Source organism: Eretmochelys imbricata, chromosome 23, assembly GCF_965152235.1.
Source record: "Eretmochelys imbricata isolate rEreImb1 chromosome 23, rEreImb1.hap1, whole genome shotgun sequence".
Classification (NCBI taxonomy): Eukaryota; Metazoa; Chordata; order Testudines; family Cheloniidae; genus Eretmochelys; species Eretmochelys imbricata.
Window position 1 is genome coordinate 14231130 of NC_135594.1, and position 23977 is coordinate 14255106.

Below are 23977 nucleotides of genomic sequence, written 5' to 3' on the forward strand. Positions count from 1 at the left end.
CTGCTTTCTACAGAATCAAGCTGGAAGGGAGAAATCACCCAAAGAAGCTCCTCCTTAGCACTCGGGGGCGTGAACACAAATCCTCCAGGAGAGACGGCGAGAAGGAGGCTTGCTGCAGCAAGCACCAGGCGTCTCTGAGGTTCCCCCTGCCCTGCCCCCCTGTACTGCATGTCTGATGTCATGGGAGCTCTGTGAGGTCACAGCCGCCTCACCCCCTTTGCCCAATAGGCTGTGTTCCTGCTGAAGGCCCTTGTGATGTCACTGCCACGCCCACCTCTCCCTTGCAGGGCTGGGGTCTGCCCCTGGCCAGCCTGTTTGAGTGTCTCAGCTGCTCCCCCAGATCACCCCACTCGCTCACGATTGATTGTAGGGAACAAGCAGGTGAAACAGTAAAACCGCAGGATCTGTTCCTGCTCCCGCACACTTCATATAGTCCTAGATTTGTAGGCCTGATGTGGCTACCATTTGATCTCCTAATCTGACCTGTATTTCACAGGCCAGGAAGTTTCACCCACTTACCCCCATATTAAGCCCAATCGCTTGTGTTTCACTAAAACACGCCTTCCAGACAGAAACCCCGTTGTGGTGTGAGGACATCAGGAAACAGAGAATCCACCACTTCCCTTGGTAATTTGTTCTAGTGGTTAATCAGCCTCACTGCCTTGCTTCTGATTTGAATGTCAGGCTTCAACTTGATGGGGACAGTGGGGCATGGCCACTAGGTAACTCGAGGGGATGGAAGACCACGAATGTCGATGAAGGCCCCTCGCACGAGGCCCAAGTGTCCTTGGCCCCCCCGCCTGGAGGCACTCACAGCAGTTGTGCGTACTAGGCCAAGTGTCCTTGGCCCCCCCACCTGGAGGCACTCACAGCAGTTGTGCGTACTAGGCCGAAGTGTCCTTGGCCCCCCCGCCTGGAGGCACTTGCAGCAGTTATGCTGAGGATCTGCAACAATATGTTGCAGAGTCAGACTGCCTGAAACTAAACAAGGCCAAACAGGGCAAATATAAAAAAACAATGCTGAATAAAGCAGCTTTATGTATAGTTTAACAAATAGTACAAAAAACAAGGGCACTAGCTGGTAACTGGATTGGCTGGCTATATGGATACTTAGGGCAGTGTTGCCAGCACCCAGTGCCAGAGGTGAACAACAGCAGGGGTTCGTTACCCGGTATGCGTCACCCAATTATCACAACGGGGTGGAGAAGCAGAAAAGTTTATTTGCAGCTGCAAAGAAGGTACAGGGAGAATAGAATCTCAAATCCTGCACACCGAGCAGGAAGTTACACAGGCGTTTATACATTTTTTTCTTAGCATATTTATTTAATAGCAAGCTGCCCTAAGTATTCATATAGCCAGCCAATTTAGTTACCAGCTAGTGCCCTTGTTTTTTGTACTATTTGTTAAACTATACATAAAGCTGCTTTATTCAGCATTGTTATTTTATATTTGCCTTGTTTGGCCTTGTTTAGTTTCAGGCAGTCTGACTCTGCAACATATTGTTGCAGATCCTCAGCATAACTGCTGCGAGTGCCTCCGGGGGGCGGGGGGCGGGGGGCAAGGACACTTGGGCCTAGTACGCATAACGGCTGCGAATGCCTCCAGGCAGGGGGCCAAGGACACTTGGGCCTAGTACGCATAACTGCTGCGAATGCCTCCAGGCGGGAGGCGGGGCCAAGGACATTTGGGCCTAGTGCGAGGGGGATTCATTGACACTCGTGGTCTTCCATCCCCTCGAGTTACCTAGTGGCCATGCTCCAGTGTCCCCAACAACTACCCCCTTTTTTGAGAACACTTAACAGCCTTGGCTTTGAGTTTTTTTACTTGGGCTATTTATTTTTTTATTATAGGATTTTGCATAAGCACTTTGTGATAGCTCTGAAGAGAATGACTTATTAACTTTTGCAAAAGGGCCCTGACACATGAGACTGCACAGCATAATACCAGTAATACAAGCAATACAGGAAAGAGAAGTTTCAATAACAAGTTAAATAAACCACCAAGCCAAAACGACAAACCCCAGCCTGAAAACAAGGTTTGCAACCAATCGCTCTTGGAGGCAGTATAGGCAACCTGTGCTCCGGCTCGGGCATGGGCCTCAGCCTGTACCACCTTTTCATAGATCTCATAACTGTTATCATTTACAGATACACAACATCGGGGCCCAACGGGGGCACAACCCCCCCCCTTGGGATGCCAAGAGATAGTCCAAAGCCAGCCTGTTTTGGAGGGAAAACGTTCTGAGCTGCTGTATTTTTTTATTTAATGTTTTTAATGCTGATTTTAAATTATTAACCAAGTTTTTTAATTTTAGGGCTATTTTTTAAAGTATTATTTGCAGCCTTACAGTATAGCAGCCTATGCATGCCATGGCTGGCCTGGTAAACAGTGGCGCTATTCCCAGTACAGAGCACCCTACCAGCTTCTCGGTTGTGAGGGAATTTTTTATATTGTCCTTTAATGCCGTAGTTAGTCGCCACAGGGGGTTTTTTTTGTGACTTAACAGAGGTGTTTCGGGCATTTTTAATTTTTTTTTTGGGCAGTGCGGCAGTTATTGACAGATGAGGAACTCCATGAGCTATATAACAGCTACCTGTCCAGTAAGCTTTTCGGCCACATACAAAATAGTGACCCTGTAGGGCCCAGTAAGGACTGTTTCTTAATGGGATTCCTGGGATATTTAAGGCTGCTTTGGCTGCTTTTTCAAACAGTTTATATGCCCCTAAGGGGGCATCCCATCCTTCTGATTGGGTACAAGGGGGGGGTGTTTTTAATTGTGCCGTTCAAATTATACTTGCTATAGGGACCACTACAAACCCACCATTGGCTTGCTACATTGGAGATATTAACTGGACGGCAAGTTATATTTTTAAACTTTTTTTTTTGTGGTAAGATTATTGTAAGAGTTTCCCTAAAAGGGGAGGAACCATGACACCCACACTGCTGACCTTTTTTTTTTTGGTTTTATTTAATATTTATTAGCCCATTGTGTAATAACACAGGAGCTTTTTCCCACAGGACGCCCATAGTGATCAGATTGGTTTCGGGTAAAACATAACACTCCCTCAGTGATCAGGTTTCAGAGTAACAGCCGTGTTAGTCTGTATTCACAAAAAGAAAAGGGAGTACTTGTGGCACCTTAGAGACTAACCAATTTATTTGAGCATTGAGCTTTCATGAGCTACAGCTCAACTTCATCGGATGCATACCGTGGAAACTGCAGCAGACTTTATATACACACAGGAGAATATGAAACAATACCTCCTCCCACCCCCACTGTCCTGCTGGTAATAGCTTATCTAAAGTGATCATCAAGTTGGGCCATTTCCAGCACAAATCCAGGTTTTCTCAGTGAATACTGCAACCGAATACTCCTGGTCCTGATAGGTGGCTTGCTGTAAAGAGGTCTTATTCCAGAACGGCGAGTCCGTTCTTTTTTGCTCTTTGGTGGCGGTTAATTCTTCTAGGGTCAGGGGCAGCATGTCAAGGGGCACTCCTGTTTTGGGGGACAGTGGAGTCAGAGCACATACCCAGCAATCAGTCTGAGTTTGTTAAAGTAGCAACATGATGCGCAAGCGAAACAAAGGAGTTATGCTCCCGATATGCACGGTTTGGAAATAACAATACAGAGAATAACAAAGATACCTAATTAATTATTACCAGAGTCTTTCCAACCCAGGGTCTCCAGTACCTGGGTGGGCCCATTTTAGCATTAAGGTGCCCGCTATTTGTGTCTTTTAAACAGTAGCTTTAGCCCGAGATCGTCACTAGATGTGGAGTCAGCAGGTTGGACGGTCCACTGTTCTGCTGATGCGGGGGCGGGTACTGCCTTCAGACGAGAGTGATGGATCCAGTTCTTGTGTCCCTCGATCTTTGCCGCTGTATGGGAGATCAGCAGGACGGTATAGGGTCCTTTCCACTTTTCCTGGAGAGGCTCATCTTTCCAGGTACGAACAAGCACGGAGTCGCCAGGCTGTAAGGAGTGGACGGGAGAGTCCAAGGGGAGAGGCTGGGAATCCTTGGTATACCTGTGAAGAGACAAGAGAACAGCAGACAGGGAACACATATACTGTGACAAAAAAACATTACCTAACTCCCATTCCCCTGACAGAACCGGGGTGCCATTCATAGGCCATGCCCTTCCAAACATAATTTCAAAGGGACAAAGCCCTAATCTACCCTTTGGGAGAACGCGGATACGGAGTAGGACAAGGGGCAAAGCATCAGGCCATCGCAGTGAGGCTTCTTGGCACACTTTTGAGAGATGCCGTTTAAGGGTCTGATTGGTACGCTCCACTACCCCACTGGCTTGCAGTCTCCAGGGCGTATGGAGTTTCCAGGGGATCTGTAAGGCATGTGAGACGCTTTGGATGATTTTTGATGTGAAGTCTGTCCCGTTGTCAGATTCCATCCACAGGGGGAGTCCAAAGCGAGGAAAGATCTCCTTAACAAACTTGAGGGCCACTGTTCTGGCAGTGCAGTTACGGCATGGGAAGGCTTCTGGCCATCCGCTGAACCGATCCACTATAACAAGGAGATATTTGAACCCTTGGGTCCGGGGAAACTCAGTAAAGTCTATTTGCCACACTTGTCCGGGGCCCGGAGTGGTTCTAGGGCAGCTGGTGGCACAGGATGTCCTGGTCGGGGGTTATTCTTTTCGCAGACTAAGCAGTCCGCTTGTACCTGGGCAGCCAGGGGTCAGAGTCCGGAAGTGATAAAGTATTTTTTCCATTAGCTGGATAAGTGCTTCCCTGCCAGCATGAGTGGTTTGATGTAGTTTCTGCAGCACAGGCTGGATCAGGCCCTTTGGTAAGAGGACCTTCCCTTCTGGGGAATGGAGCCATCCCTCCTTTTCCCGGAGACCGAGTTTGTCAGTTAGCTGTCTCTCCTCCGCAGAGTACTGAGGGGTTGGAAGCTCCCCTACTGATGGGATAAGGGCATGCATATGGGCGTTCTCAGCCTGAGGGGATGGCAGGGTGGCAGCATGCTTAGCCTCTCTATCTGCCCGGGCGTTACCTCTGGCCACATCTTGATCTTCTCTCTGATGGGCTTTACAGTGTACCACCGCCACTTCCGAGGGGAGTTGTACGGCTTCTAGGAGCCGGAGGATTTGGGGCCCGTACTTGACTGGGGAGCCTTGGGCTGTCAGCATTCCCCTTTGCTTCCATAGGCCAGCATGAGCACGCAGCACACCAAAAGCATACTTTGAATCAGTAAAAATGTTGACCCGCTTTCCTTTTGACAGGTCAAGTGCACGGGTCAGGGCTATTAGTTCGGCAAGTCGGGCAGAAGTCCCAGCAGGCAAACCTTCAGCTTCCACAGTGTCATGGAGGGTCACAACAGCATAACCCGCCCTCCTTTGTCCATCCATTACAGTACTGCTACCATCAGTGTACCACTCATAATCTGAATTTGGGTGGGGTACATCCTTTAAATCCGGACAGCTGGAGTACTGGGCATCTATGATCTCTAAACAGTCATCTTCCTGTTCCTCTATCTCTGGCAAGAGGGTGGCTGGGTTAAGGGAGGGGCAAGGCTGTAAGGTGACTTCAGAGTTCTCTAACAGCTTAGCCTGGTACCGAGCAATCCAAGCCTGGGTGAGCCAAAGCCCTCCCTTTGCATCCAATAAGGCTCAGACCATATGGGGAGTATAGATTTGCATAACCCCTCCCAATGTTAGCTTCTCCGCTTCCTCAAGCACTAGGGCAGTAGCTGCGACCGCCCGTAAACATGCCGGCCAACCCTTTGCAACCTGATCCAGTTGCTTAGAAAAATAAGCCACGGATGTCTCCATGCTCCTAACAGCTGTGTGAGCACTCCCTAGGGCCACCCCCCTTCATTCGTGTACATACAATTGAAACAGCTTAGAGAGATCCGGCAGGCCCAGAGCAAGGGCTTCCATGAACTTCCTTTTCAAGATTTTAAATGCCCTGTCAGCCTCTGGGGTCCAATAGAAGGGGTCATGATCTGCTCTCCTTTTACACAGTTGTACAGGAGTTTAGCCCACAGTCCAAACTCTGAGATCCATATCCTGCAAAAGCCTGCCATACCCAGAAATGCCCTGAGCCGCTTACGATTACTTGGGGTAGGAACTTGACAGATAGCTTCCTTTCTTTCGCTTGAAAGCTGACGCTCCCCCTTGCCTTAGCTGTAACCTGATCCCTCTCCACCTCAGACAACAGGGTTCTCAGGGAGGATATTACAGTCGTTTCAATCCGGCTTGTGACTACTGAGGCACCCCTCAAAGACTGAAATAAACCAGCTTGGGTTCATTGAGAATTCCCAGCCTGTGTTTTAAAAGCTGCTAGGTCTATGGGATTGAATGGCACATGGGTGTAAACTTGCATAGTGGTAGCCTGACATCCCTCTGCCCCCTGGGCAAGCCACAACAGTCTCGGTAATTAAAGGATAGAGTCCCACCGAGGGGGCAATCTCTGTAACCTGAGGCCATCCTACCCTTATAAGGTGGGAGTGTGGGGGCCGAAGGGGACACCGGCTCTGCCATTAGAGTGGGGGTGGGGGTCTGGGGACTAACATTAGCTGTTTACCGAACGAGTCGGAGTCAAATTACAGCTCTGCAGAATTACAGCTTGTTTTATTTTCTTAAAGCCATAAACGCTTGTGCATATAGATGTTTATTTTATTTATTTATTTATTGACAAAACAAACTAATTGGAGGATCGTATTATAATTGATTGACCCTCCCGGTGGCCACCATTCCTGCTCCTCTAGCCAATATTGAGGCCAGTCTACTGTACAAAACCTTTTTAATTTGCTTTTTGTTATTGGATTTGATTTAAACACTTTTCAGTTTGCTAGAATGCATTCTAGGGGCGTACACTGTGCCCTGCCTCCTGAGCTCTGTCCCATACCTACAGGGCAACTCTGGGCATCCCCAGGTTCCAACAGAGCATACAGTCCGGATTTCAAAAGGTTCCTACCTTATCCAAGGGACCGGTTCCCCACCATTGCCTGTAGCTACTCCTCCCCTATGTCCAAGGGACCGATTCCTCACCGTCGCCCACAGCTGCTTCTCCACTATACAAGTGCGTTGCACCATTGTGCCCTCCGGGGTCGATCAAATCGCGTCTCCTCCAAGGCCCCCGATGAACTCACCGGTGCGCGCTGGGTGTCGGTTCTTGCCGCAATCCTCAACCTCCAGGAGGGGTCCGGGCAAGGCTAAATAGTAGCCTCGTCGCCCACCCAGGGACGCCAAAAGCTGTTGCTGGCACCCAGTGCCAGAGGCGAACAACAGCGGGGGTTCGTTACCCGGTATGCGTCACCCAATAATCATGTTGCCGGCACCCAGTGCCGAGAGGCTGAACAACAGCTTGAGTTGGTTCGTTACCCGGTGTGCTGCACCCAATAAACGGGGTGGAGAAGCAGAAAAGTTTATTTGAAGCTTCAAAAAGGTACAGGGAGATTTGAATCTCAAATCCTGTACAACAAAGCAGGAAGTTACACAGGCTTTTATACATCCTTTTTTTTAGCATACTTATTTAATAGCAAGCTGCCCCAAGTATCCATATAGCCAGCCAATCCAGTTCCCAGCTAGTTCCCTGATTCTCTGTATTATTTGTTAAACTATACATAAAGCTGCTTTATTCAGCATTGTTCTTTCATATTTTCCCTGTTTGGCCTTGCTTAGTTTCAGGCAGTCTGACTCTGCAACATACTGTTGCAGATTCTCAGCATAACTGCTGTGTGTGCCTCCAGGCGGGGGGGCCAAGGACACTTGGGCCTAGCACGCAGAGCTGCTGCGAGTGCCTCCAGGCAGGAGGGGGGCCAAGGACACTGGGGCCTAGCTCGAGGGGGCTTCATCGACACTCGTGGTCTTCCATCCCCTCGAGTTACCTAGTGGCCATGCCCCAGTGTTCCCAACAACCACAATGGGGTGGAGGGGCAGAAAAGTTTATTTGCAGCTGCAAAGAAGGTACAGGGAGAATAGAATCTCAAATCCTGCACACAGAGCAGGAAGTTACACAGGCTTTTATACATTTTTTTCTTAGCATATTTATTTAATAGCAAGCTGCCCTAAGTATTCATATAGCCAGCCAATTTAGTTACCAGCTAGTGCCCTTGTTTTTTGTACTATTTGTTAAACTATACATAAAGCTGCTTTATTCAGCATTGTTTTTTTATATTTGCCTTGTTTGGCCTTGTTTAGTTTCAGGCAGTCTCACTCTGCAACATATTGTTGCAGATCCTCAGCATAACTGCTGCAAGTGCCTCTAGGTGGGGGAGCCAAGGATACTTGGGCCTAGTGCGAGGGGGCTTCATCGACACTCGTGGTCTTCCATCCCCTCGAGTTACCTAGTGGCCATGCCCCAGTGTCCCCAACAGCAGCTTGCTATTGGGTAAGTATGCTGAAGAAAGGATGTATAAAAGACTGTGTAACTTCCTGCTTTGTGTGCAGGATTTGAGGTTCTATTCTCCCTGTACCTTGTTGTGACTCCCGAGCTGGGCCTCCCGGTCACCAGGTCACCAGTCGCTGCGGTCTCCATTCTCCAGGCCATTGGCCGGGGTCCCAACTTCCATCGCCGGTCCCCTGTACCAACAAACTCCCTCTCCCATCACCTCGTTACACCCGTAACACCCAGGGAAACTGAATCCCACCCCCTCTGCATGCAAACCATTGAAAATAAAACAAGAAAAAAACCAAGACCCGCCCCCCCCACTTCATCACAGAGCCTTCAACCAAGTGTCCCCGAATGGTGAAATTATTGGAAGGCCCTGGCTCATATACTCACCATCACCTGGCTGTGTCTTCTGTTTTGTGCGCAAATTGTTTTCTCCGAACAGCACATCTGCCCTAGCTACGAGAGGATTTGATTCAGGGGCTCACGTGGGCAGACTTGGGGAACATGGAAGTTCTACTGAGCTCCAACGAGCTCTCATCCCTTGTGTAAATGTGTTTATCGAAAACTCGAACCCTTGATAAACAGACAGCAGGTGGCTGTATTAAAGAAAGAAATTAGTGGACAGAAGTGTTGAAGCGAGTCGTACGGGAATGCGGGTCAGGGCACAACATCGTATCTGTCATCACCAATCTGTGAAAGGTTCGCCACACTCATGGCTAACAAGGTAAAGCAGGACACTGTGGATGAGCTAATACCGGCTATGTAGTTTTCCTTCCGTGTTGATTCCACACCGGATATTAGCCATACTGATCAGCGGACATTTACGGTGGGCTATGTGCTGAGTAACTGCACACCTGTAGAACGCTTCTTGAATCTTGTTCCAGTTATATCGCACACAGGTCTTCATCCGTTTAATGGTATCCGTGAAACCCTAAGGAATGAACTAAATATCAGTCTAAAGGTCTGCAGAGGTCAACCATACGACAATGCTAGTAACGTCCGGCGTTTATTCTGGTGCGTGAGCTCGGGGAATCGCAGTCGATGAGAAAGCAGTGTACATCCCCTGCGTGACCCCTGTCAAAGTCAGATTCAGGACTCACATAATTTGTCAGACCACTCTGTTTATTAGCAAAGTGCTTTGCCAATGCACCCAGATGTGAGTCCCTCTCTGAGGCTCATGCTAACTTATTTATACAGCTAACCAAAGCCAATTTAACATAAGAGACAAAAGGAAGCAGAAACTGACAAATATCTTATTTGCATACTAACGTTTACCAATCTCCTAGCTCAGTAGGAGCTCTAAGTTAATTAGTTTGAGGACCCATTGTCTCACACTCCTTAATGTTTCTCTTCCTGACAACTATATTTCAACAAACCTTTCAAGTCGCATTTCTTTAATGAATTATAATTTCACTATAATTCATTCTACTTTCACACCCCCCTCACTAAATCTATGTGGTGTTGCTGATGCAGAGTCATGCTCTGATGGATTTGTCCAAAAACTGTATGTTTTTTTCTCAGGTTCAACTTATCGCTGGGGCCTGTTGTGAGATTCTCTGAAAGAGGAGACATCCGAGGCCAGTAAGAGAGAACTTCTCCCAGAGCGCCTCGGTGGCACAAGGTGGTCAGCTCGAGCAGATGCACTTCGCAGTTTATCATGCAACTACAAAAGCTATAAACCCGTGCTTCGGGCTTTTGGTGCAGACCCTGTGCAGAACAGTGAAAAACGAGCAGAGGCAAACTCATGAGTGGAAACGAGGGATCGGTCGGAGACTGCATTTATGACAACGTTTTGGAGTAGAGTTCTTACAAGAGTAAAGAAAACAAGTCAGCTTCTGTGGTCTGAAGCAAGGGACTTTGGCGACGCTCGCTGAGTTTGTGGCATCACAGCGGATAGTGTTGAGGAATACCAGGAAGCTGCAATCTCTTTACGTTCTCCAGCTAACTTTCAGGCAAAGCGGCAACGTCAGCCAAAGTGTGCGGCTGATGATGGCGAAGAACCTGCTGACAGGGGAAGCGAAGTTCAACGTTGAATCATTCTACACCATAATTGATTCACTTGTCAGCCATCTCAACAGACAAATTCCTGCACATTCAGAAATAAAGAACTGTCTCTGTTTTTTAACAGGTCTCCGTGGAGACATCCTGAGCAGAGCGGCCGGAGAGAGGGACCTCGACGCCATCGCCCCTCCCCTGGCTGAACCCCCAACCCGGGAGGAAACCGGGTTGGACTTTCACAGCAGCCGCGGCGACGCTGGCTCCAGCCCAGCTCCGCCGGCTCCTCTGCCCCCCAGGACAGTCGCTAGTGTCTCCGGGGCCAGCGGGGAGACGCCCAAACCCAGGGGATTTTCCGGCTAGAAACTTGCTCCAGCAAACGGGGCCGGGGCCGGGGCCGGAACAAGCCCCTCGTTTCACATGGCACCTGCCATGGCTCCCTGGTTCCTGCTCTGCTGGATCTGTCACAGCCGGTCCCAGGGGTCACTGGGGGTTTGCCGTGGGGCTGAGCAGGCTGCGGGCTCTGGACCCCGGCCCCGGCCCGTGTTTAACCATGTTCAGTGTGGGGCAGGGGCTGGGGCGTGTTCGCACCTTGGGCCCTTTATTGCGTCTCCATGAACACAACAGGGCCCAGAGGGATTTAGCTGCCTGCTCTTCTGGTGCTCTCCATGGTGGGTGTTTGGGGGGAGCCAGCTGGGGGGACCCAGGAGTTTGGGGGAACTAGGTTGGGGGTGTCGGGTGGGGAGTTGAAGGGAGAGGGGTTGGGATGGGGGACAGGAGTTTGAGGGCAGACAGGCTCCCCCCAAAGGTCAGAGCCGGGGGATAGGATTGTTTGGGGGTGTGAGGGGAGAGGGGGCAGATAGTGCCCCCCAGGACGGAGCTGCCATTTCCATCCCTCGGCAGCTTCCCCTCTCACTGCCCCGCTCCTGCTTCTGGGCCCTCAGTCCTGGATCCCCCAATTTCTTTCCCCTCAGTCTCCTGCCCCTACACCCCCCTCTGCCCTGCATTCCCTGATGGAGGTCAGGGGGTGTGAGGGGTAGGGGATGGGGTGGGCAGAATGGGGGAGGCAACGGGGGCATGAGACAACACAAGGGGGGGGTGAAGGGACATGGGACGGGGGCAGAACTGGGGGGATGGGACCTGATGTGGAGGACGTGAAGGAACTACAGAATGTGGGGAGAGAATGGGGGAGGGGACGCAGGCCAGGGGGCAGATCGGGGGGCTGAGGGGCCCAATGGGTGAACATCGGGGGTGGGGGGTGAAGGGCAAAGGAGCTGGGGAGCCAGAGCTGGGGCATCTGCCAGAGGGGGGGCAGTTTCTCTTGAGCTCTGTCCCTGTGTTCTTGCCTCCTACCCTTCCTGCGAGCTCTGCCCCGATCCCTGATCTGTGCAGACCCACTGCCCCAGGGATGGGCTGGGGAAGGGACACGGGGCCTTTCACCAGCTCTAATCTCTGTCATTTTCTCAAAGCAACAGACCCCACCTCTGAACCAGAGCCAGGGAGAGAACCCAGGAGTCCTGGCTCCCAGGCACCCCCAGCCCGCAATCACTAGACCCCACTCCCCTGCCAGAGCTGGGGTATATAACAGGGCAGGTTCAGCCATCAGGTTCACACAGAGTTTCACTGGCAGTAGCAGAAACAGGATTCGAGCACCAGCTCTGGGCAGACTTCCCCTTTCGCGGATTTATCGGGGGCTCCATTAACAACTCAGGATCTACATTTACCCCTCCCTCCCCCGCTCACGGGGGCCAGATCCCTCTTCTGCTCTGGGCTGCTGCTCCAGGGAGGTCGGATGGGTTTGTTGGAAAAGCTCAGGGCAGCCTGGGCACCTCTTGACACCTTCTGAGATTCCTCCGTTCCCAGCTGGTCCCTAGACCGGGCAGCTCCCATGTGGGGCTGGGAGGTGATGGGGTGGGTGGGGGGACCAGGCAGCTGCAGGAGGGTGTCACGGAGTCCCTGGGCGAGGCTCTGGATCTGCTCCCCATGAAGCCAGGCAGGACTCTGGGGAAGTCTCCTCTCTGGGAGCAGCCTGTCTGCAGGACACACAGCTCTCCCGGCTCCACCTTCCTGGGTCTGACCTCGGAGCATTCAGCCTCCTCTGCCCCTCCATGCGCTTCCCACAGTGAGTCCGCTCAGGCTGGGCTCCTGGGGAAGCCAGAGGGTCCTGCCCCACAACTCCGCAGTCAGACGTGACTCTCAGCCAGCCAGTAAAACAGAGGTTTATTAGACAACAGGAACATGGTCTAACACAGAGCTTGTAGGTGCAGAGAACTGGACCCCTCAGCTGGGTCCATTTTGGGGGGCAGTGAGCCAGACAACCACGTCTGCCCTTCACTCCATGTCCCCAGCCAGCCCCAAACTGAAACTCCTTCCAGCCCCTCCTCCTCTGGGCTTTGTCCCTTTCCCGGGCCAGGAGGGCACCTGAGTCCTTTGTTCTCCAACCCTTTAGCTCTCACCTTGCAGCGGGGAAGGGCCCAGGCCATCAGTGGCCAGGAAACAGGGTGCTGGCCATTCTCTGTGTCCAGACCCCTGCACACACCTGCCCTCTAGGGCTCTGCAATGATCATACACCCTTATCCCACCCCCTAGATACTTAAGAACTGCGTAGGGGAAACTGAGGCACCCCCACACTATTCAGAAGAAACATTAAGAACAGTCCCACTTCGTCACAGAGGGGATGTGGTTTGCTGGGCGTGGCAGGGAGCCGGCTTTGCTCTGACTGTGGTAGATTTGGGCTGGAGGTTGCAGAGAAACCATCTGATGGGAAGAAAGGGGCCGAGCGCATCACTGGCTTCCTGGGGCTGCAGCCCCCGCGCAGTTCCTCATTCCGCTCGCACTCGGGCCTCAGGCTCAGTGGAGCTCAACTCCGGGGTGTTGGTGGCAGCGCTGAGGGCCCCCACTGCCCTGTCATGGCGTCTGCTCTCACCGTCCTCTTCTTCGGTGAGTATCAGAGACAGCCAGGGCGTGTGCCCATGGTGGGGATCTGAAACCAGGGCATGTGCCCATGAGGGGGGTGGGGATCTGAAACCAGGGCATGTGCCCATGAGGGGGGTGGGGATCTGAGACCAGGGTGTGTGCCCATGGGGGTTGGGGGCGGTGGATCTGAGACCAGGGTGTAGGATCCAGTTGCTCTGGGATCTGGTCACTAACGAGCCATCTCCTCTCCAGGCTGCTGGCTGACTGGGCACAGCGGGGCGTGGGGAGGTGAGTATCAGTCTGAAGGGAGGACAGTAACATCAAGGATGGGGAGGGAGGTGGGGTGGGGAAAAGAGGAACTAAGCCCTGAACCTTTCCCCAGATTCAACCCAAATTCCCCCTGTGAGCTAAGACCCAGCCACCTTCTCCTGTGCCGAAGCCCCCCCCCCACCCCACCCCCGGCCTGACCCCATGGAGTAACTAGGAGCCAAATCTTGCTTCCGGGGTCTGATGAAGCAGACGGGAACCGTCCCCTGGTTCAATGTCCTGCCCCCACAGGCTGTGAGGATCGTGGGGAGGGGGGGCGGCACGTGGATTTATTTCAGCTCATACAAACGCTAATAGGGCCCATCTGTGGGCTCTAGATCCCCTCAGGGTAACCAAAATGTTCACAGTCAGTGCAGCCGTGGGGAAGAACCCCCCAGATCCACCCCCACCCCCAGATCCACCCCCAACAGCTCCCTCCCCTGCACTCACAGCCCCCCGCGTTCCCAAGGACTGGGGAAAGGTGGGTCTTGTGTGACTCCCACTGGTCACAGACTCTATTTCCAACCCCGGGGCGGGGGGCAGAGCTGCAGGGGTCCCACTGGTCAGGCTCCCTGGCTGGCCTCAGGTGGGGCCGGGGGGTGGGGGTGGGGCGGTGATCTCTCATGCAGCCAGGTCCTGAGCTACGTATGGGTGAACCCCCTGCCCCCAGGCCCCACGGGCAGGCAGTGCCAACCCTCGTAGAGGACAGACTCCTAGAGAGGCTGAATGATGGATGGACTCAGTTGGGGTGGGGGGTGGGGGGCTGTGTCTCTCCTGTTTAACTCCTGTCTCTTCTTGAAAGCAGGGCGTGAATTTCTCAAACCCACTGTCTGGGTGAGCCCCAGCCGGGTGGTGGTGCTCGGGGGAAGCGTCACCATCCGCTGTGAGGGTTCATACCCGGGCTGGGAGTTCTTTCTGCGTAAAGCTGGACACCCTGACCGGCAGCTGCGGACGGTGCCTGATGGGACCGTGGCTGAATTTCCCATCCCCAGTGTCGGCTGGGAAGATGGAGGGACCTACACCTGTGACTATCGCTCCATAACGGATCAGAATCGCTGCTCATATCCCAGCGACCCCGTTGAGATCATTGTAGGAGGTGAGGGAGGGGCCCGGCTCAGCGGCCCGGCTCCCAGCCCCAAACCCAGCCAGACCCTCGGGGCCTCTGCACCAATGGGACGCTCAGAGCCAGGCTCTGCCCTGAGCCCTGGGCCCAGCAGAGCGGACGTGGGGAGCCGGGGATGGAGTCACTGGCGGGTTCCCAGCCAGGGAGGAGAAGCAGCCACTGGAGATCTGGGGCAGAGGAAGAGGGGATCCCTGCCTCCAGGGGGAGCTGCAGAGCAGGGGGGCTTTTTCCAGGTAACACATCAGTTACGGGGTGATGGGCGGAGCTGAAGGTTATAAACCTCAGTGGATAGTAGAGACTTGCACAGTCCCCTACAAGTCAGTGGTGGTACTGAGCATAGAACCCAGGAGTCCTGGCCCCCATCCGCCCTGCTCTCACTGACTAGACCCCATTCCCCTCCTAGAGCTGGGGAGAGAACCCAGGAGTCCTGGCTCCCAGCCCTCCCAGCAGAGAAGCCAGGGCGTGAATGGACCCTAGAGACTGGACTGGCCTGTCACCCGCTAGGGAGCAGAGCTTTGGGCCCCCAGGGGCTGGGGTTGCTCCGTGTCTCATGCTGTTAGCCCAGGGCTCAGAGGAAACTGGGCCCCTGTGGAAAGGCATCCAGGAGCCCGTCCCCAGGGCTGCCGGGTCTGACCCCCCACGGAGGCCGCGTGGTGAGGACGGGCCCCAGGACTGAGGGACGGGGCCTGCGTCTCACGGCCTGTCTGCTTCCCCCTGCAGAGCCCAGCTACCCCAAACCCAGCATCTCCCTGAACCCCAGCGGGGGGGTCTCCCTGGGGGGAGCCGTGGCCGTCTGGTGTCGGGGGCAGCGCCAGGGCGTGCGGTTCGTGCTGAACAAAGAGGGACGCCATTTCCCAGCTGTGGATTCGAGCGGGTTTGGGGCTGTGTTTTTCATCAGCAACGTGAGCCGGGAGCACGGCGGGAGCTACAGCTGCTCCTACCACAGCAGATCGGAGCCGTTCGCCGCGTCGTCCCCCAGCGACCCCGTGGAGCTGGTGGTGAGAGGTGAGGGGCCCGGCTCGGCGTCCCCGTTCCCAGCCCCACCCCCAGCCCGACCCTCACGGGGGCTCGGTGCCAATGGGACCCTCAGAGCCAGGCTGTGCCCTGAGCCCTGACCCCGCAGTGGGGACGCCCAGCCAGGGAGCGGGGACGGAGTCACTGGGGGGTTCCCCAGCCAGGGGGGAGCAGCAGCCCCTGGAGGCTCGGGGCAGGGAGGCGACTTTAACGCTGCTCCTTGTGCGTAGGAGCCGTGAGTCGCTATTTAATCCCATGATGGCATCCCCTCTGTTCTCTAGGCCCGGGCCAGGGCTGAATGAGGCAGGGGCTGCAGGAGAAGCGGTGGCTTGTTGGACACGTTGCTGGGCTGGGACCCAGGAGATCTGGCCCAGCTCCTGGCGCAGCCACAGACTCTGTGTGACGGGAGCGCATTGAGGTGTACAAAAGTAGCCCCAAGACCGGAGAAGCTCTGTCCCCATGCCCCGGCCCCGTGGCGCAGCGGGGAGTGAGAGCTCCCCCAGTCCTGAGGCCGTGGCAGGTAGCGAGAGCTCCTCCCGTCCTAGGGCCGCAGCGGAGGTCCTGGTGTTAAGGCTTCCCCTGCCTCCCCCACTGTGCTTCTGCAGGGGACCAGGGTCGAGGTGCTTGGCCTTCCCCCATCCTGTTGGCCCGGGGGCCAGGGCTCTGGGGCCCCCCACTTTCCTGGGGCCCCTGGGCACGAGACCCGTAGGCCCAGTGGCTGATCCACCACTGGTCGCGGAGGGTGGGGGGGCGATCTCTGAGTCGGTGTTTCAGCCCCACCCCGTACCCCGACAGACGCTGGTTTTATTCCCGCAGGGGGAATCAACCTGACCCTGCCTGGAGCGGCGCCGGCTCCCACCCAACCGGGCAGCGCGGGGCCAGGTACTGGGGCCGGCGGGGAATCTATTGAGTCACAGATTATGGGGCAGCTTCCCTCACTGGTTGCCCAGGGGTGGGGATGGAGTCTGTTCTCAGGGGCAGTGACTCCCCCCTCCCCCACCGATTTGGGAGGGGAGCGAAGCCTCCTGCTCAGACACGAACCCGCCGCTAACGGGGCAGCCAGAGACTGGGCCCATCAGTAGCCGTGGGGGCACGGTGACCTGGAGCCCCCCACGAAGCAGCCAGGAGCAGCCAGCATGGGAGGCGGGATACCGGGCTAGATGGGCCCATTGGCCTGAGTCGGTGTGGCCATGAGGAAGGGGGTGAACTGCCATAGAAATGACGGCCAGACAGCGCCCCCTAGCACCGTGCTGGGGCAATGAGGCCAGGCCTGACTGATGGGGAGAGTGCCCCCTATGGAGCCCTCCACCCCCTGCAGCCCAGCGCCCCCTAGCGCTACAAATCCGCCAAATCTTGCTTGCTCTGACCCCACTTGATGCCCTGGGGCCCCCGACATCCTCCCCATAGAATTTTCGGCTCCCTCTGCCCTGCGGAGTCCCAGCCCCTTGGGCGCCGCCTGGGGTGGGAGGGGCTGGGGGTGGGAACAGACCAGCCCCTCCCGGCACTCACGGCCTGCTGCTCTTTCCCACACGGATCGGAATCGCCAGCAGCTCCAGGTCTGACCACCCTCATCATCGCCGGGGCGAGCGCGGCAGCCGCTGGCCTCCTCCTCCTCCTCCTCCTCCTCCTCGTGGCCTTCGTCTGCTTCAGAAAAACCCGAGCCAGTAAGTGTCCTGCCCAGCGAGGGAAGGGTTAAACCTGCCGCTAAGCAGGGCGGGATGTGGCCACGGTTTGGAGAGGGATGGTGCCGGGAAATCCCAGGAGCAGGGGGGCGCAGCAGAAGGCGCTGTTACATGTGTAACCCCCGTACACACGCAGCTGTCCCACCCCAGAGGTGGCTGCATTTCAGTGCTGAGCGAGAGGTCCCGTATAACGAGCCATTGGCACCGTGCCTCTCAGGTAACTAGGATGCCAGGGGAGCTGATCGGCCTGTGGATCAGGTTCGTTATAAGGAGTCACTAACGACAGAGGATTGGGGACAGGAAAAGCCCCCCCGAGTTAATCTGCCCACCCCTAGCGCATGCTCTGGTGTTACGCTGCCCCCTGCTGGTCCATGCCCCCACCCCGAGCAGGGATCCAGTCTCATCCCCAGAAGCAGAGGGGGCCCACATCCCTGCTGCCCTGTGGGGGGTGAGTGGCTGGGCACTGGGACCGGGGGATCCCGATCGGCTCATGGGGGATTCTGGTTTTTGTCCCTCTGCAGGAAAAGGAGCCGCACCGAGACCCAGCAGGTAGGAACCCCGGGTCCTCTCCCTACCGGTCGACCTGCCTGGGTCACAGGACTCCTGGGTTCTGTCCCCGGCTCTCGGAGGGGAGAGGGGGTTGGGAACCAGGACTCCTCAGAGGTGACCTGGGTCTGCTGAGAGTGGAGGGGCACAACCCCAAAACAGTTGGAGTCACACCACGCCCCCTCCACCCCCAGAAAGCAGTGACCCCCCCGCCCCCAGTGCTGCTCCCAGCTGTTCCTCCACACCTGCCTCTGCCACTCTTCTCACGGACTCCCAGGGGGTGCCCACTCTTGTCCCTGTGCGGTCCCTGGGGGAAACCCCTTCAGTGCGACGTCCCTTCTCGGGGGTCCACTCTCTCTCGGGGATTAGGCCCCTCCACCTCCTGGAGCCGCACCTCTCCGACCTTAGCATGCCTGTCTCTGTCAGGGGCTCCCGCAGGGAGTCCACTCGCTCTGGACCCCCAGGGCCTCCACTCCCAGAGGGAATAATGCCCCCCTGATCTCTAGCCCGGAGCGACTCTCAGCCAGCGTAACACAGGAGGGTTTATTGAGCATCTGAACCCAGCACAGGAAACTCTCAGACCCCTCAGGCCTGGCCTCCCTCCGCACAGCACATCCCAGTCTCCCCTGCATCCAGGTGGGCTCTGCCTGCTCCCTCGCTCTAGCCCCGAGCCCCCCTGCTTCCCAGCTGGTCATCTGATCTCACCGGCCCCAAGCCCCCCCCTCCCCCTCTCCATTGTCTTCTCTCCAGGTAAACAGGGTTGCCTGGGCCCCCTCTCCCCTCTTCTGTCCTCTGGCCCCTCTGGCTGGAACCGGCTGGTCCGGTCACCGGGGTCCTCTCTTCACAGCCCAGTGTCCTCCCACTGGCCGGACCCAGCTGTGACTCCTGAGCTGGGCCTCCCGGTCACCAGTCGCTGGGGTCTCCAATCTCCAGGCCATTGGCCGGGGTCCCAAGTTCCATCGCTGGTCCCCTGTACCAACCAACTCCCTCTCCCATCACCTCCTGAAACCAGTAACACCCAAGGAAACTGCGTCCCACCTACTCTGCATGCAAACCATTGGAAAAACCAAGGGATAAAAAGAAACCCCCCCAACTTCGTCACACTCTCCCTGTCCAGCGCAGCTCTCCAGCTCAGCTGCTCCTCAGGGAGGGGGTCCGGCTGCACCATGTGACTGAGCAATTGGGGGGGGGTCATGTGATCCTGCATGCCCCCACCCACATTTTGCCTCTGCCTGGGTTCTGTCCCCAGCTCTGACAGGGGAGTGGGGTCCAGTGGTTGTGGCCGGGGGGGGCCTAGGGAATAGGGTTCAGTGTGAGGCAGGATGAGGGGGCTCTCTGGGTGTGTTGGGGAATCTCCCCGCAGGTGGGGGATATGACGTTTACAAGTGGATTCTCTCTCTTTTAGCACTATCCCGTTGGGGAAGTTGGAGGCCTTGGCTCAGGAAGACCCCAACTGTGAGTAACACACCGAAGGGGGTACCAGGGTGCAGGGCCTCTGGGGCGGGGTGGGGCTTGTGGGGGCTCCACCCATACGGGACAGGGCCTGATTTACAGCTGCTGCTGGGTGGGACTAAGGAGAGGGTCCCAGAGGTAGCTGGTGTCAGCTGAGCTTCTTGCCTCTCTCCCCACCAGCTCCCTGGAGGTCACCCTTCCCTCCCCCTCTAGTTCAGGGACTCCCTCTGTGAGCCCCCCATTCTCCTCCCTAGGCCTGGGGCTTTGTGGTTCCCCCTTCACTTCTCCATTAGACCTTCCCAGCCAGTGACCTGTGGGGAATCCCCATCCATTCCTGGCTCCCAGCCCCCTGCTCTAACCACTAGACCCTACTCCCCTCCCAGAGCCAGGGAGAGAACCCAGGAGTCCTGACTCCCAGCCCTCTTCCTGCCATAACCCCCTAGACTCTGCTGCCGTCTCTGTGCCTCAGTTTTCCTCTCTGTAACATGGGGCTAATGACCATGGCCCATGCTGTGGGGTGGGGGAGGGGCGGCTGTGCCTGTCTCTGAGCCCCCTGGATGGACGGCGGGGTCGGAGCCAGGTGTGGGGTCCTGCTCTGGGCCAGCTGGGGGTGCAGCTCAGCGGGTTTCTCTGTTTTGCAGACTGCTTCATCAACGAAGGGAAAGAGCCGCAGACCCTGGTAAGTGTCCCTGTCTGCCCACAGGCCCTGATCCTCAACCTGACCCACATGGGCCCCACTCACCTTGTCTGGCACACTCAGTATTTTGGGGTGGGGGTTGGGTTGCTGGGAGGGGCTCATGGGATCGCAGCTGGGATTGTAAGTGTGTGTGTGTGTGTCTGTCACCCCCTGTTGGAGGGGACAAGCCCTGCTCTGTGTGAATGTGTGGGGGGGGGTTGGTGCACACACGCACACCCCAGTGACTCTCTCCCCTCCCAGCCCCAGGAGCCCGACCCTGGCACCGATGGTCTCACCTACGCCGAGCTGGACCGCCAGGCGCTGCATGCCAAGCCGGGGGGCCCGGCTCCTGCCCCTGAGCCCACCCAGCCCAGCGTGTACGCTGCGATTAACTTGAGCCGGGGGACCCCGCAGTGAGAGCCCCCCACAGCCATGGGGCGCCGGCCCACAGGGCGCCACAGACTCACTGACTTTAAGGCCAGAAGGGTCCATCGTGATCATCTGGTGTGAGCAGCTGCACATCGCAGGCCACAGAGCCTCCCCCGCCCACTCCTGTAGCAGGCCCCTCGCCTCCGGCTGAGTCACTGACATCCTCAGATCGTGGGCTACAGACTTCGAGTTCCAGAGAATCCACCACTGACACTAGTTGAAACCTGCCAGTGCCCCGCGCCCCAGGCCACAGACGAAGGTGAACCCCCCCAGGGTCTCTGCCAGTCTGACCCGGGGGGGAAATTCGCTCCTGACCCCAGATACAGCGACCGGTTAGACCCTGAGCATGTGGGCAAGACCCTCCAGCCAGACACCTGGGAACGGATCCTCTGTCGTCACTCAGAGCCCTCCCCAGCGGGTGTCCCGTCTCCGGCCGTTGGAGAGATTTGCTGCTAGCAGTCGCGGATCAGCTCCCTGCCGTTGTGGGATGTCTCCTCATCCCGTCCCCTCCAGAAACGTCTCAAGCTCAGTCTTGAAGCCAGGGAGGTCCCTTGGGAGGCTGCTCCAGAACTTCGCTCCTCTGGCGTTGGGCCGTGTCTACACTACAGAGTGTTGTCGGCAAAAGGCGCCACGATGACATCGCTATTGCACGTTCCCACTGCGCTTCCTCTGCCGGCAGAGCGGGTCCGCCTTTGGTGTGCCATCGTCCACAGCGAGAGCAGTGCATTGTGGGTAGCTGTCCCACCGTGCTCCTCGGCACCTTCTGCAGCTAGGACTTGTGGGCAGGCGGGGTGGATCGCAGCGCGTCATGGGGGCGGCTCAAGGTCCCATGGTGCCTTATTTTCTCTCCCAGTGTCCCACGCTGTTCCCACTGCGTTTCGCGGCATTTTCCAATGGCCCCTGTTCCCGGGGCGCCCGCCACCCCTGTGCGAAAGGATGGATCCCGCCCGGCTCTCCACTGCTGTGAACGCAGCGCGGCTGGTCAGGCAGTATGTCACGAGCTCCCAGTCTGAACAGGGATCAGAGCTGCCCGAGAGGCTGGGTGCCAGGGAAAGAAACAACACCAGCTTCCTTCTGGCACCACGGGGCCGCTGCACACGGCGGAGCGTCGCTTTGGGACTCGGGAAACGAGCGCTGAGTGGTGGGATCACATTGTTATGCAGGTCTGGGACAGGTGATGTGGAGGGGGGGGTACACGGGTCACATGCCCCCCCCCCCAATTTCTGCCAGGGTGCGAGTTGGCCTGTGCGTGGGAAAGGCACCAGCAGCGGGTCCTGCTGCTGAGACCCACTCGGTGTGGCCCAGAGCCGGGAAGTGAGACCGGGCTGTCAGTGCAGCTCTCTGCCGGAGGGGGCGCGGGGAAGCCGGCTGAGTCCCATCCCTTCCTCGCCCGGCAGCCGCATGGTCCCCGTGAGAATAACTCCTCTTCACGGGTGACACAGGTCTGGTGAACTAAGTATTAAACCAGCAGGGAAATGTATGTACCTGCTCAAGTGCGGGTCTGGACTAGCCTGCCTGGGTGCGCATAAGGGGGAGCTCAGGGAGTCGGGGCAGGAGGGGGGAGGCAGTGGGAGCTGGGGCGATATGGGGCGGGGGCTGGGGGAGGCAGCAGGGGCCAAGGTGCCAAAATACAAGTTCACCTAGGGCAGCATTTTCCCTAAGGACGACCCTGACAGGGCTGGTCTTAAGTGTGGGCGAGGTGGGCGACCACCCAGGTGCCGTGGTCTCGAGGATGTTGCTGGAGGGGGCCTTGGCAGTCACCAGGAAGCTGGCCGTGGCTGTGGTGGTGGTGGGGAGCCCGTCATTGTGCCCCCCCCCGTCCCCACTATCTGCAGTTACCCGTTGCCCGGTCTGGGATGACAAGCCGCGTTCGGATGCGGGAAGCCTCCTTCCTGGACCTGTGTGCGGAGCTCGCCCCAGCCCTGCGGCGCAAGGACACCCAGATGGGAGCAGCCTCTCGTGGAGAAGTGCCCGGTGATCGCTGTGTGGACGCTGGACCTGACCATCTTGCGATAGGGAGATGAACATCAGTAGGAAGGGAACTTCTCCAGGGTGTTGCAGGCACCTGTGGATCACCATGGGCATTTCACTGACACCAGCGTGGGGTGGTCCGAGAAGGTGCATGATGCACACATCTTCAGGGACAAGCAGAGACTTTTTTTCCACACCAGAAGGTTTTTGTGGGGGATGTTGACATGCCCAGAGTGATCCTGGCAGCCCCGGCGGAGCCCCTGCTCACAGGGCTCATGACTCCTGATACGGGAACCCTGGACAGCAGCAAGGAGCCCTTCAAAACCAGGCTGAGCAGGTGCAGGACGACCGCAGGGGGAACCAACCCGACCCAGCCTGGAACAGCGCCAGCCAGGCCAGGTACTGGGGTCGGGGAATCACCATAAAACAAGCCCTGGAAATAGGTTTGTGGTGCCCAAGGAGCAGCCCCTGGGAGCCGGGGCTGGTTGGGTGGGACGGGGGCAGTGACTCCTGGTGCATGGGCCCAGACACCAGGGGGAGGGGCAACCTGACCCCCAGATCCCCAAATGCCTCCTGCCCTGCAGGTCACTGCCCGGAAGCTGCTGGGAGCATACTGGGGGGTAGGGCAGTATCTGGGGGACCTGGCTGTGGGGTTGAGCCCAGCTGGGTGCCTGAGTCCTGAGGCAATAACCCTGCTTCTTGGGACGCATGATGTCGCCCTGGCACTAGGAGTGAGCATTACCCAGAATTCCCTATGCTCTTGCTTCTCCTCCCCCCACTGGGGTCTCAGGGGACCCCGACCCACCCCCCAATAGATGTTCTGCTGCATCTGGCTGGGCCCTGGGCATCTCCGGGACATGGGGGGCAGCAGGTGACGTCCCAGCCTCCCCCCGCGTGCACTGCCTGGCTGTGTTTGGCAGGAGCCGAGATACCCCGGGGATGGGCTCACTGCATACCTGGGGCAGAGTTACCTGTGGGGTGGACAGAGGGGTCCTACAGGGGTGCCAGGTGGCGCGGGGAAGTTCACCCACCTGGGCAACCCCTTGGCCAGGGAAGTGGAGGCTCGGCCCCCTAGGGCAGCAGGACGCAGCCTCCCCTCAGGGGTCCTCTCCTGGCAAGGCCCCATCGAAACCTAGGTCCAATACAGTGACAAGTTATTTAAAAGACTCTGCTCACTATCCAAAATGTTCTTCTGACCCCAAAGGGTCAGCCACGTTACCAGGTCAGTGTGGGTTTGGATCTTACCCAGGATACCAGACTGCCGGCCAGTCCAAAAATGATTAGGGGACTGGAACACATGAGTTATGAGGAGAGGCTGAGGAAACTGGGGATGTTTAGTCTACGGAAGAGAAAAATGAGGGGGGATTTGATAGCTGCTTTCAACTACCTGAAAGGGGGTTCCAAAGAGGATGGATCTAGACCGTTCTCAGTGGTAGCAGATGACAGAACAAGGAGTAATGGTCTCAAGTTGCAGTGGGGGAGATTTAGGTTGGATATTAGGAAAAAC

General features: G+C 56.6%; 1 protein-coding gene across 1 annotated transcript in view; it reads left to right on the plus strand.

The window, feature by feature from the left end:
* Positions 1 to 23977, plus strand: part of LOC144279334 (alpha-1B-glycoprotein-like) — a 937253-nt gene that overhangs the window by 894464 nt on the left and 18812 nt on the right. The window contains exons 10-11 of the mRNA XM_077840806.1: positions 14487 to 14673; positions 15421 to 15705. Coding sequence (XP_077696932.1) covers positions 14487 to 14673; positions 15421 to 15705 — 472 coding nt within the window. The remainder of the gene's footprint in view (positions 1 to 14486; positions 14674 to 15420; positions 15706 to 23977) is intronic.